Source organism: Symphalangus syndactylus, chromosome 17 (assembly GCF_028878055.3).
Source record: "Symphalangus syndactylus isolate Jambi chromosome 17, NHGRI_mSymSyn1-v2.1_pri, whole genome shotgun sequence".
Taxonomy (NCBI): Eukaryota; Metazoa; Chordata; class Mammalia; order Primates; family Hylobatidae; genus Symphalangus; species Symphalangus syndactylus.
In genome coordinates this window covers 24154126-24170693 of record NC_072439.2, presented here as the reverse complement: position 1 = coordinate 24170693, position 16568 = coordinate 24154126, and the positions used below count along the sequence as shown (strand labels likewise).

Genomic DNA, 16568 nt, shown 5'->3' with positions numbered 1-16568 from the left:
TTATTATATATATATATTCCCCTTCCCTTCCAAAGAGTGGCTGGGGACATAATGAGCACAATTGTACCAATTATAATTATTTTATTATTTCTGTATGAAAGAAAAAATAGCATCCCGACTGATATATAAAATCTTCATTCAAACTCAACGCAAAGCTCATGAATTATAACTTTCAACAATAAATCATACAGATTGGCTACAGGAAATGAAATGTGGACTCTTCAGTTTTCAATAAATATTGTTCATCTAATCCAGCACTATATAAGTCACAGGGGTTCTTATACTCAGAGTAAATCATGAATCTGCATCTTTTGTCCCTGCAGGTGGATCAGATGATGGCACAGCATATCTATAGGAATTCTGGAAATATGCACAATGGGAAACCAGGATTCCTGGACAATGGTTATTCATGGACTAATAATATATAATTTAATAATAATAATATGTAATTTTAATCCAGCCCCTTGGATATTAAGGAAAGGAGGCAATCATAAGGGGCAGGAGAATATGTGACTATCTCTAAAGGATGAAGAAAATGATGGTGCTTGGTGGCACAGCCATTGTCAAACAGGCGGAGCTGAAATATTCCTCTAAGAACAGGAAGGAGAAATTCAACTATGTCTTGAAATACGGCCTTGAAATTCACTGTGTTGAAAGGTAACATATCATAGATCACATTTTAAATTACTTGAGGCAAATAAACTTACCCAGTGAGAGCAGGTTTCTATAGTTCTCCAACATCACATCCCTGTATAAGTCCCTCTGATTAGGGTCCAGGTATTCCCACTCCTGTCGAGAGAAGTCTATGGCCACATCCCTGAATGTCACTAATTCCTGAAACTGCAAACCCATGCATTACAAAATTTTAAAAACATTTTAAAGATGGAAAGACAGGAGATTAGAAGAGCACATTAGAGAAATGGAGTGATATAGCATACGTGGCTAATGACTGGTAGCAGACTAAAGCAACATGTCTACATATTCGTAAAGGATCCTATTGCCACAGACAAATGTTTCTGCATGTTGGAGGTTACCACAATAGTTCAGAACTTCTGAGGAATGGATAAAATAAAATTCAATAAAGTATTAAGGACACAACTACATAGTCTGCTAGTCATGTGATCTGTAAATTCCCAATAAACATGAGTTTCTAAACTATTTTTCCTTTAAAGTTAGAAAAATGAGATGTCCTTGCCAAATTTAATAATCTCCAATATTTTATTGTTTTGTGCTATTTTTTTTTTTTTTTTTGAGATGGGGTCTCACTCCTGCCCAGGCTGGAGTGCAGTGACTCAAACATGGCTCATTGTATCCTTGACCTCCCAGGCCCAGGTTGATTCTCCCATCTCAGCCTTTCAAGTAGTTGGTACTACAGGTGTGCAGGACCTGCCCAGCTAATTTTTGTATTTTTTGTAGGGACAGAGTTTCACCATGTTGCCCAGGCTGGTCTCAAACTCCTGGGCTCAAGCAATCCGCCTGCCTCAGCCTCCCAAAGTGCTGGGATTACAGGCGTGAGCCACTGCACCTGGCCAAGCTCCATATTAAAAAAAAAAAAAAAAAAAAAAGCTTCTGCAGAACATTTAGACATTTCCACAAGCCTCAAGTTACATCATTATGTCGGAGCACATAATAAGCATTTTTCTTTATTTTGACAAATATATTTTTTACTGACTGTGCAACAATCAATTTTATTATGAATATTTCAGACTTACTCCATCGTTAATCCATGTTTTACCTTCATGTACATTTTTTAAATCTTTTTTTTTTTTTGAGACAGGCTCACTCTGTTGCCCAGGCTGGAGTGCAGTGACACAATCACAGCTCCCTGCAGCCTTGACCTCCCATGCTCAAGCAATCCTCCTGCCATAGCCTCCTGAGTAACTGGGACTACAGGTGCAAGCCACCACGCCCAGCTGATTTTTGTACTTTTTTTGTAGAGATGGGGGTCTCACTTTTTTTGCAAGGGGTCTCAAACTCCTGGCCTCAAGTGATCCTCCTGCCTTGGCCTCCCAAAGTAGTGGGATTACAGGTATGAGCCACCACAGCTAGCCTACCTTCATATACTTTGTTGGACAAAACTTCAAAGGTCTTCCCCAGTTCTGGAAATCAACATATTTACTCCTTAGGATAATATTCTCATTCATCACCATTTTCCATCACTTAATACTTTTCTTGTTCCAGAATGGATACTGATATAGGATGACTCATAATCAAAAAGATGTCTCCCAAGTTCAGCAGAACATATTCAACCACAAAATAAAAACTTGTCTCTCAGTAATTCCTTGGCAAGATCCATGGTTTATCTCCAATAATTCTAAAATTCTCAAAGAATATGAGATCTCATCACATACTAAGACAGACCAATTGATAACCAAATCCCATCTTATTTGCCCAAAAAACTCAGGTCTGTGGAGAATGTCAAGGCCTACCTGTGGTATCCAAATAGGACCAACATCTCTAATTCACCAAACTAAGGACCTATAAAGGAAGCTCAAATAGTTCCCTGTTGAGACTTCACTCCTTTACTACTCTATCATAGGCTTTGGTTGAAGAATAAGCACATGAGTATTAAATACATTTGACAATAAATATGAAAGTGGACAGAAAATACTCATAGGGAGAAAACTGAGTTATTTGCTATCACTATTCACTATATTAGAAGAAAGTGGGGACAGATAACTGAAGGAGGCCTTCTTAAATAGGAAGGCTTAGGTTAATGAAAAAATCCACATAACCTATGATCATGATATTGCAAGGAAACAGAATAATCAACTTACACAGGTCATGGTTTTAGAATTGTAAGACCTGATCAGTCCTACTCGGTGGGGTTCCAATACTGGAAACATTCAAACTCCAGAGAATCCAGAGCTGAGAGAAGAAAAGAGATGTTAGTGTTCCCAATATGACTTAATTTAATAAAATCTTTCTGCTCCTCCATTTCTCCTTCCAAATTAATCCCTCACAACTGAACACATAACTTAGGGAAAAACAGACAATGAATCTAAGCACTCCCTCACACCCCAGGAAACCCAGCTATACAAAGGTAGTTTTAGAGTAAGTCACCGGCTCACTAAAGCCAGATCCAGACAAGATAGCAAGAGGTTTTCTAGACAAGCCTCCAATTTGGGAAGGCTGATCTAGACTTGAGATTAGGCTGCTCAGTTTCTCCATGAGAAAATTTACTTGCCTTCATTCCCACCTTCCAAGGCTGAGGGAGGACTTATCGTTTAAACTAGAAGCTTTTTTTTTTTTTTTTTTTCTGAGATGAAGTCTCGCTCTGTTGCCCAGGCTGGAGTGCAGTGGTGAGATCTCGGCTCACTGCAACATCTGCCTCCCAGGCAAGCGATTCTCCTGCCTCAGCCACCCAAGCTGGGACTACAGGTGTGCACCACCACACCTAGCTAATTTTTTTGGTATTTTTAGTAGAGACGGGGTTTCATTATGTTGGCGGGGCTGGTCTTGAACTCCTGGCCTCAGGTGATTTATCCGCCTTGGCCTCCCAAACTATTCAGATTACAGGCATGTGCTACCACGCCTGGCCTCAAACTAGAACCTCTTCTATGGCATCAGAATCAGTTGAAATTGGTCAAAATATGAGTGAGAACACAGCACAGGAGGAAATGCTTAGGCCTGGTTCTGTGTTGAGTACAAACTGCCTTGCTAAAGACAAAATATACATGTAATAGAATACCAAGAAGCTATCAGATGCTAAGTAGGGAAATGTATTTAATAAAATTTAAAAATTTTAGATATACTGTCCACAGAAAATTAAGATGAAAAAAACAGAATGTGCAATATCATTGGATCATTAAAAAGACAGACAAGCATTGAGGCACAGGCTGTAGGACATCAATACATTGAGAAAGTCTGGTAATTTATTTATTCTGTTACATTATAACATGATCATATGTTACCATTACTTTTCTTTTAGTTGCTATCTTGATTTTCTTTTTTGAATATATTTCATAATCATTTTAACATTGTTCATACATTAACTTAAAAAATACATGTGTACACACACACATACAGTGTCATCCAGACTACTGCTAAACTCTCTTTTTTTTTTTTTTTTTTAAAGGGCAGGGGTCTTGCTCTGTCACCCAGGCTGGAGTACAGTGGTGTAATCATAGCTCACTGCAAACTCAAGCTTCTAGGTTCAAGTAAGCCTACTGCCTCAGCCTCCTGAGTGGCTGGGACTAAAGGTGTGCACCACCATGCCTGGCTAATTAAAAAAATTTTTTTTGGAGACAGAGTCTTACTATGTTACCTAGGCTGGTCTCAAACTCCTAGGCTCAAGAGATCTTCCCTCCTAGACCTCCCAAAGTGTTGGGATTACAGGCATGAGCTACCACGCCTGGCCTGGTTTCACTTTTTATCTAACATCACTTGAAGAAAAAATTAGATAGTAAAAGCTTACAGAATATATTCAATAACTTCCACATAGATTCCATGGGCTTAGTTACAATGATGACCAGAATCTAATCAATGCCACCTCCACATGAATTCCCAAGGCACACCACCTGAATCTCTCTAGTGGTCTTCACTATACACTGACTTACCCGTTCCTATTTACAGCTTATGGTCCTTGCTGAATTATTGGCATTTTAAAGTAGTGACTAGTCCTAGACACAGCAATCAGACAAGAGAAAGAAATAAAGGACATCCAAACTGGTAAAGAGGAAGTCAAACTTGCTGTTTGCCGATGATATAATCATATACCTAGAAAACCCTAAAGACTCATCCAAAAAGCCCCTAGATCTGATAAATACAGTAAAGTTTCAAGATACAAAATTAATGTACACAAATCAGTAGCATTGCTATATACCAACATCAGCTAAGCTGAGAATCAAATCAAGAACTCAATCTCTTTTACAACAGCTGCAAAAACAAACAAAACAAAACAAAACAAAAACAAACAAACTTAGGAATATACCTAATCAAGGAGGTGAAAGATCTCTACAAGGAAAACTACAAAACACTGCTGAAAGAAATCATAGATGACACAAACAGATGGAAGCATATCCAATGCTCATGGATGGGTAGAATCAGCATGGCGAAAATGACCATATTGCCAAAAGCGATCTATAAATTCAATGCAATTTCCATCAAAATACAATCACCATTCTTCACAGAACTAGAAAAAACAATCCTAAAATGCAAACGGAACAAAAAAAGAGCCCGCATAGTCAATGCAAGACTAAGCAAAAAGAACAAATCTGGAGACATAACATTCCCTGACTTCAAACTATACTACAAGGCAATCGTTACCAAAACAGCATGGTACTGGTATAAAAACAGGCATGTAGACCAATGGGAGAGAATAGAGAACCCAGAATAAAGCCAAATACTTACAGCCAACTGATCTTCAACAAAGTAAACAAAAACATAAAGTGGGGAAAGGACACACTATTCAAAAAATGGTGCGGGATAATTGGCAAGCCACGTGTAGAAGAATGAAACTGGAGCTTCATCTCTCACCTTAGAGAAAAATCAACTCAAGATGGATCAAAGACTTAAATCTAAGACCTGAAACCATAAAAATTCTACAAGATAACATTGGAAAAACTCTTCTAGGCATTGGCTTAGGCAGAGTTCATGACCAAGAAAGAACCCAAAAGCAAATGCAACACAACCAAAGATAAATAGATGGGACTTGATTAAACTAAAAAGCTTCTGCACAGCAAAAGAAATAATCAGCAGAGTAAACAGACAACCCACGGGATACGAAAAAGTATTCACAAACTGTACATCCAACAGAGGACTGACATCCAGAATCTACAAGGAACTCAAACAAATCAGCAAGAAAAAAAACAAATAATCCCATCAAAAAGTAGGCTAAGGATATGACTAGACAATTCTCAAAAGAAGATATACAAATGGCCAACAAACATATGAAAAAATGCTCAACATGACTAATGATCAGGAAAATGCCAATAAAAATCACAATGTGATACCATCTTACTGCTCTAAGAATGACCATAATTTAAAAAATCAAAAGAGAATAGATGTTGCCATGGTTGTGGTGAAGAGAGAACACTTCTACACTACTAGTGGGAATGAAAACTAGTATAACCACTATGAAAAACAGTATGAAGATTCCTTAAAAAACTAGAAGTAGAAGTACCATTTGATCCAGCAGTCCCATTAATGGGCATCTACCCAGAGGAAAAGAAGTCATTATATAAAATTATTTTATTTTATTTTTCAATGATAGAGACAGGAGTCTCACCATGTTGGCCAGGCTGGTCTGGAACTCCTGGCCTTAAGTGATCCGCTGGCCTCAGCCTCCCAAAATGCTGGGATTACAGGTGTGAGCCACTGCACCCAGCCAGAAGTAATTATATGAAAAAGACACTTGCACACACATGTTTATAGCAGCACAACTGCAAAAATATGGAACCAGCCTAAATGCTCATTGACAAGTGGATAAAGAAAATTTGGTGTGTGTACACATATATATACACTATGGAATACTACTCAGCCATAAAAAGGAATGAAATAACAGCATTGGATGCAACCTGAATGGAGTTGGAGACCATTATTCTAAGTGAAGTAACTCAGGAATGGAAAACCAAACATTACATGTTCTCATTTATGAGTGGAAGCTAAGCTATGAGGATGCAAAGACATAATAATGATATAATGGACCTCAGGAGGCTGAGGCAGGGGAATCGCTTGAACTTGGGAGGCAGAGGTTGCAGTGAGCCGAGACTGCGCCGCTGCACTCCAGCCTGGCCATAGAGCAAGCCTCTGTCTCAAAAAAAAAAAAAAAAAAAAAAAAAGCCGGTCGTGGTGGCTCACGCTTGTAATCCCAGCACTTTGGGAGGCCGAGGCGGGCGGATCACGAGGTCAGGGGATGGAGACCACGGTGAAACCCAGGCTCTACTAAAAATACAAAAAATTAGCTGGGCGTGGTGGTGGGCACCTGTAGTCCCAGCTACTTGGAGAGGCTGAGGCAGGAGAATGGCGTGAACCCAGGAGGCAGAGCTTGCAGTGAGCCGAGATCGCGCTACTGCACTCTAGCCTGGGCGACAGAGCGAGACTCCGTCTCAAAAAATTAAAAAAAAAAGTAATATTTAAGAGGTGGTCTCTTGAAGTAACTAATACAAACTCTGTTGTTAGTCTTTTAGGATATGACTTTCAGATTTAAGCTCTGATACTTAATAAAATGTGTCTTAAAGTCTCATTGGTAAATTGGGAGAGAATGTCATTTAGCATATAAAATAGTCTGAAGATGAAGTAAAATAATCCACATAAGGCTGGGCACGGTGGCTCACGCCTGTAATCCCAGCACTTTGGGAGGCCGAGGTGGGTGGATCATGAGGTCAGGAGTTCGAGACCAGCCTGGCCAAGATGGTGGGATTACAAGCATGCACCATCACGCCAGACTAATTTTTGTATTTTTAGTAGTGATGGGGTTTCGTCATGTTGGCCAGGCTGGTCTCGAACTCCTGACCTCAAGTGATCCGCCCGCCTTGGCCTCCCAAAATGCTGGGATTACAGGCGTGAGCCACCACACCTGGACAAATATGAGAATGTTAATGAGATTCAGCTCAATGGCTCCCAACATCTACTGGAAAGAAAGCAGATTAGTATTAGGACATTCAGACACATTTCAGATGAAGTAAAGCATACTCTAAAACCAGTAATCTTAGGAGGGAAAAAAGCCAACTAGCCTAAACATTGATTTTTAGATGTGAAAGAATTTTTTTCCTCCTCATCACAGTCCTTTTGAGGAATAGCAGGACCAGGGAGGGAGAAAAGAATCATGAGTTATCAGGCCTTTCCTTGAAACACGGAATGCCTCCTTACACAATATCCTCCACGCCTTCTCTGTTGTTAAAACACATGGAGGTAGGAGAGAGGCTGGAATCTGGGTATAAGTTCACAGCAAGTTCCTGGGGTCAGAGCTCTGGGAAAGACGAGGTTCTCAGACAGGTAGCTCGCTCTCAGAGCTCACAACGAAATAACCTCCCAGGCGTTTCCAATCTCACAGCAAGTCAATGTCTTCTTGCTGGAAAACTTGATGTAGAGTTCAGTATCCAACTTCCCTCTTGCAGACATTTTTTGTGTGTGTCAGCCGCAAGCAGCTGTGAGGAGGGAGAAGAAGCAGCCGGGAACCTACAGCCACGACTCAAAGTGACAGCGCAGTGCCACCGCAATCAACGTACACGAAAAGGACAAGCACCTCATATCCCCGTCACGCAAGCACAGCCACTCACTCACCTGTCACAGCCTCACAACAGCACCCACCGTCAAGGAGGCACATCCCAGCCTCTCACACGCAGTTTCTCTGTCACACACTCTCAAACATTCCCCATCTGACATATACAACATTCTCTCACGTGCGCACTCAAATACCCTCCTCTGCTGTTCATGCACCCACGGGCCTGAGATTCCGATAACAACTGGCCATCCACACTACAGGCTTCCACGGTTTAAGGGCTTCCTCCACCACCCCGGCTGGTTTAAGTTGGGCTCCAACGTAACTTGATTGCCCAGAGCCCTGCCTGCGAATACTCTGTGCCCATTATATCCTGAAATGAGTTCAACCCACCTTGCAAAAGAACCACGCGAAAACGGAAGGGAAGCCATAGATTGGGTGTTCCCGTTGCCCTCTGGGAAATGTAGTTTAAGCCTAAAGCTCCATGACCGCGGAGGCTTGTGGGAAAAGTGGCTCGGAACCCCAAATCCCGGTGAGACTGCAGGCACCGCCGGACGCTGGCTCCCGGAGGTTTTAGTTTTCCCTCTACCAGGAGTGTGCAGACACAGAGACTTACTGCGCTGGCGAAGATGGCTGAGGCGAAGGCGTGTCCAACTTGTCCTCGGAGTTCTGAGGGTTTCAGTGACCCCAGAAGGCTGAGAAGGGGAATCCAAACTCGAGGCTGCCCGAAGCCTCGGGCTGTTTGAGTGTAGAGTCGGTCGGGGAGGGCGTTCAAGGTGTGGCCGCAAGGGCGAGCGTGGGGGATCGGGTGTGAGCTCCCGAGGGGCGGGGACTCTGCTCTGTGTCCCCTGAGGAAGTCCAGCCTTGTTATAAGGTATGAGAAAAGTAACTTTTTAAAAATGGACAAATAATAATTGTATGTCTTATAAACTGATAGAGTACAATATGCTGTTTTGATCTATGTTTACAATGTGAAATGATTAAATCAAGCTAATTAAATCCATCACCTCACTTTTTTGTGGTGAAAACATTTAAAATCTACTTTTAGCAATTTTGAAACATACAACACATTATTTATGTAGTTGCTGTTCTATGCAATCGATTACTAAAGTTTATTTCTCCTGACTAACTGAAATTTTGTACTGTTTTAATTAACGTCTCCCTTTTCCCCATTTTTCAGTCTCTGGTAAACACCATTCTCTGCCTCTTAAGAGTTAGACTGTTTTAGATTCCACAAATACCACTTATGTGGTATTTGGTATTTATCTTTCTGTTTCTGGCCTCTCTCACTTAGCATAATGTCCTCCCGGTTTGTCCATGTTGTCACAGATGACAGAATTTTCCTTGTTTTATTTTTATTTTTTATTTATTTTTTAAAAATCTATTTACTTATTATTATTTTTTTTGAAACGGAGTTTCACTCTTGTCACCCAGGCTGGAGTGCAGTGGCACAGTCTCAGCTCACTGCAACCTCTGCCTCCCCGGTTCAAGCGATTCTTGTGTCTCAGCCTCCCAAGTAGCTGGGATTATAGGCATGCGCCACCACGTCGGCTAATTTTTGTATTTTTAGTAGAGACAGGGTTTCACCATGTTGATCTGGCTGATCTCGAACTCCTGACCTCAGGTGATCCACCCACCTTGGCCTCTCAAAAGTGCTGCATTTACAGGCGTGAGCCAGTTTGCCCGGCCGATTTTCCTCTTTTTAAAAAGTGAATAGTATTCCTTTATATATACATATATATGTATATAACGTTATATACATAATATATATAATATGTAACATTTTCTTTTTTTTTTTTTTTTTTTTTTTTTTGAGACGGAGTCTCGCTCTGTCGCCCAGGCTGGAGTGCAGTGGCGCAATCTCGGCTCACTGCAAGCTCCGCCTCCCGGGTTCACGCCATTCTCCTGCCTCAGCCTCTCCGAGTAGCTGGGACTACAGGCGCCCGCCACCACGCCCGGCTAGCTTTTTGTATTTTTAGTAGAGACGGGGTTTCACCGTGGTCTCGATCTCCTGACCTCGTGATCCGCCCGCCTCGGCCTCCCAAAGTGCTGGGATTACAAGCGTGAGCCACCGCGCCCGGCAATATGTAACATTTTCTTTATCCACTTATAACATGCTGGACACCTAGGTTGCTTCTGTATCCAATGCAGAATAATGCTGCAGTGAATGGTAGTGCAGTTGTCTCTTCAGCATGCTGATTTCAATTCCTTTAGCTATACACCCACAGGTGGGGTTGCTGGAACATATAGTAATTCTATTTTTAGTTTCTGATGAATCTCCATATTATTTTCCATCATGGCTGTATTAATTTACATTGGGAAATGTACTTACTTTTGATGTTGTTGGGAATGGACTGGTTTATTCAATAAATTGTGTTAGGTACATTGACTAATAGTGTGTAGAAGTGAAGTTATATTTACTTAATTCTTAAAGGTATAGTCAAAACAGACTGAATAATTAAATGTAAAAATGATCTGGAGAAAACCTTTTTTTTTTTTTGAGATGGAGTCTCGCTCTGTCGCCCAGGCTGGAGTGCAGTGGCACGATCTTGGTTCACTGCAACCTCTGTCTCCCGGGTTCAAGTGCTTCTCCTGCCTCAGCCTCCCAAGTAGCTGGGATTACAGGCATGTGCCACCATACCTGGCTAATTGTATATGTTTTAAAATATTAACTTAGGAATAGATTTTCTAAGCTAAATTGAAGGGAAATGCTAAGGAAATAGTGAGATTTTACTTGATAATTATGTGTCTGGATGAATCAGCCAATTAATAAAATTAAAACAGGCCTGGGGCCATGGTGCATGCCTGTCATCCCAGTACTTTGTGAGGCCAAGACAGAGATCGCTTGAGTCCAGGAGTTTGAGCCCAGCCTGAGCAACACATCAAAACGCTGTCTCTACAAAAAATACAAAAATTAGCCAGGCGGGGTGGCTCATGCCTGTAGTCCCCACTACTTGGGAGGCTGAGGCAGGAGGATCACCTGAGCCTGGAGAAGTCGAGGCTGCAGTGAGCTGTGATCGTGTCACTGCTCTTCTAGCCTGGGCGACAGAGTGAGACCCTGTTCCAAAGAAACTAAAATAAAGTGAAATGAAAACAAATACAAGACAAAAATTGATCGACTTATTTTAACACATAGTATGTTGAACAGACATAGATAACAGTACTAATCCAGTGTGTTTCTGTTGATCAGACTCGTGGTCACTAGTCTAAAGGAAATAGGAATAGTGACTATAAATTCACAACCATTTACAACATTAGAAATACTAATTATCATCAGATATATCAAACTCACAATTACTTGCCCCTTTAAGAATTCATCCTGTTCTCCATAAGGAAGAAAGTATCGATAACTCTTTTTTCCCTTAACTTAGCCCTTTGTGCTTCTGAATCTCTGAATTTGTGTTCACATCTTAACACTTTTTTTTTTTGCAATTATTTTGTGTAGCTTTTTGTCTTCAGTTGAGACATCTCCTATATTCTCTTTACACTTTTCCACAAATGACCTAATTTTTTTGTAAGCATCATTGATGAGTTCCATGTATGTGATGACAGTGTAATGATAAATTATCAATGTGGTTTCCCTCCAGTCTTGTTCCTTATTCAAGTGACTCTCCTTGGTTGAGCAACAGGCCAGGAGGTATCTATGACATTTTGTTCAGATTAAGCAGTAAGAATAAAACAAAATCTACATTATCTTTTTCATATTTTAAACACAAGCCAACAAATAATTTGGAAGGACCCATGATTAGACAGTGAGGATTTTATGCTCCCTCAAGAGTAATTGAGATTGTTTAATTGTATGGAGGAACGAACATATCTTAAAGGGAAGCAAGAAGATATAATATTTAGATCACAGAATCATTAGGAAGTGGCTTTGCACCCTGGCTACACCACTGTACACAGGAAATATCAGGGCATCGTGGCGCACACCTGTAATCCCAGCACTTTGGGAGACTGAGGCAAGTGGATCACCTGAGGTCAGGAGTTTAAGACCAGCCTGACTAACATGGTGAAACCCCATCTCTACTAAATACAAAAAATTAGCTGGGTGTGTTGGCGCACGCCTGTAATTCCAGCTACTTGGGAGGCTGAGGCAGGAGAATTGCTTGAACCTGGGAGGCAGAGGTTGCAGTGAGCTGAGATGGCGCTATTGCACTCCAGCCTGGGCAACAAGAGCGAAACTCTGTCTCAAAAAAAAAAAAAAAAAAAAATCACTGCCACAAACTTTTTCACATAGGATGATGAAGGATTCCAGAGCCCCTGCTACCTCTAGGGGCTCCTACCCCTGCCACCCTACCCTTGCCATACCACACATATATCTTGACAGGGCCTGTTACAGAGAAGGAAAGGTCCAGTAAATTAATACTACAATCGTTGACACGTACCCACCAAAAAACTCAAAATTTTGACAAAATTAAGTGTCAGCAAGAATGCAAAGATTTGGGAATTATCAGACATTGTAAGACTGTCGGTGTATTAACATTGGGATGAAACCAATAATACCTAGTAAAACTGAAGATATGTTTACCATGTAACCTATGGTTTTACCTCTTGCTTTATACTGTACATAAATACACACTAATGGTAACCAAATAGAAATACAAAAATGTTCACAACGGCATCATTTGTAACTGAAAAAATGAACACAACCCACACGTCCACCAATCATGAAGGGATACACACTGGTGTACTGTTTTTTGTTTGTTTGTTTGTTTTTTGAGACACAGTTTCACTCTGTTGCCCAGGCTGGAGTGCAGTGGCGCGATCTGGGCTCACTGCAACCTCCACCTCCCAGGTTCAAGTGATTTTCCTGCCTCAGCCTCCAGAGTAGCTGGGATTACAGGGGTGCACCACCACTCCCCGCTAACTTTTGGTTTTTTGTTTCTTTGTTTGCTTTGAGACGCAGTCTCACTGTGTCGCCCAGGCTGGAGTGCAGTGGCCTGATCTTGGCTTGCTGCAACCTCCACCTCCCGGGTTCAAGTGATTCTCCTGCCTCAGCCTCCTGAGTAGCTGGGACTATAGGTGCGTGCCACCACACCCGGCTAATTTTTTGTATTTTTAGTAGAGATGGGGTTTCACCATGTTAGCCAGGATGGTCTCAATCTCCTGACCTCATGATCCGCCAGCCTTAGCCTCCCAAAGTGCTGGAATTACAGGCATGAGCCACCACACCTAGCTGGTGTACTGTTTTAATAGAATGCAGAATCGATGCTAAATGTGAATATTAAATACTTAATACTGAGTAATAGAAGCCAGATGCAGCAGGATACAGACTATTACTCCAATTATGTAAGAGAGAGAAACCAGGCAAAATCAGACTATACTTTAGGCATATAAAAAATACATAATAAGTCCGGGATTCATGCTAAATGAGTAGATTTTAGCTTCCCTTGCCACACACAAACAATGTGGGTATCTGTGAGATGATAGAGATGTTAATTTGCTTCACTGTAGTAAGCCCTTTATACTATGTATATGTATCCTATAACATCATGTTGTGTACCTTAAATATACAGAATAAAATACATTTAAAAAAAGAAAAAGTTTTGGCTGGGTGTGGTGGCCCATGCCTGTAATCCCAGCACTTTGGGAGGCTGAGGCATGAGGATTGCTTGAGCCCAGGAGTTCAAGAACAGCCTGGGCAACATAGTGAGACCCTGTCGCTATCAAAAAAGAAAAAGAGGCCAGGCGTGGTGGCTCACGCCTATAATCCCAGCACTTTGAGAGGCCGAGGCAGGCGGATCACGAGGTCAGGTGTTCAAGACCAGCCTGGCCAACATGGTGAAACCTCATCTTTACTGAAGACACAAAAAATTACCCAGGTGTGGTGGTGCGCATCGGTAATCCCAGGTATTCGGGAGGCTAAGGCAGGAGAACTGCTTGAACCCAGGAGGCAGTGGTTGCAGTGAGCCGAGATAGTGCCATTGCACATTGCACCCCAGCCTGGGCGACAGGGCAAGACTCCATCTCAAAAAAAGAAAAAAAAGAAAAAAAAAAGAAAAAGAAAACAAAATTATGAAAGGTTGCACAACAAAATTAAAATGTTGACTCTAAATGACGGGGGTGCATGAGAGAAAAGGTTACTTAACATTTTTATAGCTATTGAATTGAATCCTATGTATGCATTATAAATTTAAATGTGCAATAATGCAGATAACTGAAATGTGGGTATGCTTTGATTAGGACTTTGCATTTCCCATTTGCTCAACTTCCTTATGATTGTAGATGCATATGAATAGAAATACAAAATTTAAGGAGACACAGGACTTCTGATAGCCCTTTCTTCTTTCCACATTTTGTGTCTCTGGCTGTAGTTTGCCATATGTGTCCCTATGGCTAATGAGCAAAATATTTTTCAGTTGGATACCTGTGACCAGGCATTCCAAGTTAAAGATATTTCTGAATCTTGGACCTCTTAGTTACAGTGAAGCCCGGCCATGCATAATAAAGCAGAAAGGAATGTAAAAGGTTGCTGCATCGATAACCAATTTCTGGTGAGCAATAATTATAGGTAATGTAAGATGAGACAATTATTGCTTTTCATCATATCTTGAAAGAACTCCTACAGTCATTGATTTTGAACAAAACACCTAAGTTCACTCTCCTCTTTTCTATAATGAAAAGACATTATCCAGTAGAAGTTCAAGAGTAAAATCTGAAGGCAGCTTATCCGACCTGGCTACATGGCCTTGCCACTTATTCAACATAACTTTCTACACACTAACCTCTCCAGACCTCAGATCTTCAACTCTCGAAAATGGAAACATAGTAGTATTTACCTCTACAACTGCAGCTGAACTGTGCATTTTAGGGAAGGAACGAACACACATGATATAGATAGTCAGATTATGAACCCAGCGTAGCGCAGAATACAGAAATTTCTCAGTAATAGAGACCCTCAGGAGAAAAATCAGATGTAGCCTATCTCAGTGGCCTTTCATGTGGCAAATAAACACTGAAAGTCCATAATGAGAAAGACATGGGCAGCCAGTGACACCATCCATTCAGTGTAGACTCTCAACATCTCTGACAGTCATTGCCTGTTGTACCCCAACCCGTTTATATATTGGGTTTATATCACCTTTCAGTTAAAACATACATAAACCTGAAGCCTCAGTCAGAAATATTTATGGACAACCAGGTATTATTCTGTGTTTCCAGTCAAAACTCAGGTAGACCACATTTTATGTGACAGGAGAAGGCACAGTTGATGCCCAGTTAACCCTGAGATCATCCCTACCTGCAGCTTCCTATCATCACAGCAAGCTCTTTCCCTGCAGTCCATCATCTGTATCTGCCCTTTGCTATATAGGTAGCAAAAATAAGCATCTGAAAAGATGCTCAACACCATATGTCACTAGAGAATTCAAATTAAAACAACGATGAGATACCACTACACATCTATTAGACTGGCTCAAATCCAAACGCTGACACCACCAAATCCTGGTGAGGATATGGAGCAACAGTGACTCTCATTGATTGCTGCTGGGAATGCAAGATGGTACAGTCACTGTGGAAGGCAGTTTTGCAAATTCCTGCAAAACTAAACATATGCTTACCCTACGATCTGGCAATTGCATTCTTTGGTACATACCCAAATGAGTTGAAAACTTAGATCCACTCAAATCCTGCACATGAATGATTATAGCAGCTTATACATAACTGACAAAGATTGGAAGTAACCAAGATATCCTACAATAGGGAAATGCATAAACTAACTCTGAAACAATCATACAATGGAATATTCTTCAGGAATAAAAAGAAATGAACCACCAAGGCATGGAAAGACATGGAGGAATCTTAAACACGTATTTCTAAGTGAAAGAAGCCAATGTGAAAAAGCCACATAGTGTATAGTTCCAATTATATAAAATACTAGAAAAGGCAAAACTAGGCAGATGGTATTATAAGAAGTTCGGTGGTTGCCAGAGGCTTGAGCAGAGGGAAGGATGAATAGGTGGAGCACAGAGGATTTTCAGGGCAATGAAACTTTTCTCTGTGACCCTATAATGGTGGATATATGTCCTTATGCAATTGTCAAAGCCCATAAATGGTAGAACACAAAGAGTGAATCTTAATATAAGCCATGAACTTAATAATATTAATGTTGGCTCATCACGCATAACAAATGTACCACACTAACAAGATGATAATAGAGGAAGTGTGTGTACTATGGTGTGAGGGGGATATTAGATCTCAATTTGCCTTCTACTTTATTTTTCTGTACACCTACAACTGTTCTAAAAATTAAGTCAATTATTTATTTATCTTTTGGAGACAGGGTCTCGCTCTGTCACTCAGGCTGGCGTGCAGTGGTGCAATCACAGCTCACTGCAATCCCAACCTCCAGGGCTGAAGCAATCCTCCCACCTCAGCCTCCCGAGTAGCTGGGACCACAGGCATG

The 16568-nt window shown here is 41.0% G+C and overlaps 1 protein-coding gene across 17 annotated transcripts in view; it reads right to left on the bottom strand.

Annotated features, from left to right (window-relative positions):
• ZNF573 (zinc finger protein 573) overlaps positions 1–16568 on the bottom strand; it is a 65619-nt gene that overhangs the window by 33471 nt on the left and 15580 nt on the right. For 3 of the 17 annotated variants that reach the window (XM_063621158.1, XM_063621160.1, XM_063621159.1), the window contains 3 exons: positions 2778–2868; positions 2055–2099; positions 708–840 (listed from right to left, as the gene is read on the bottom strand). The exons of 1 other annotated variant lie outside the window; for it this stretch is intronic. In XM_063621158.1, coding sequence (XP_063477228.1) covers positions 708–840; positions 2055–2099; positions 2778–2846 — 247 coding nt within the window. In that variant the 5' untranslated portion in view covers positions 2847–2868. 13 more of the 17 variants (XM_063621166.1, XM_063621174.1, XM_063621171.1 and 10 more) reach the window with 10 other exon arrangements.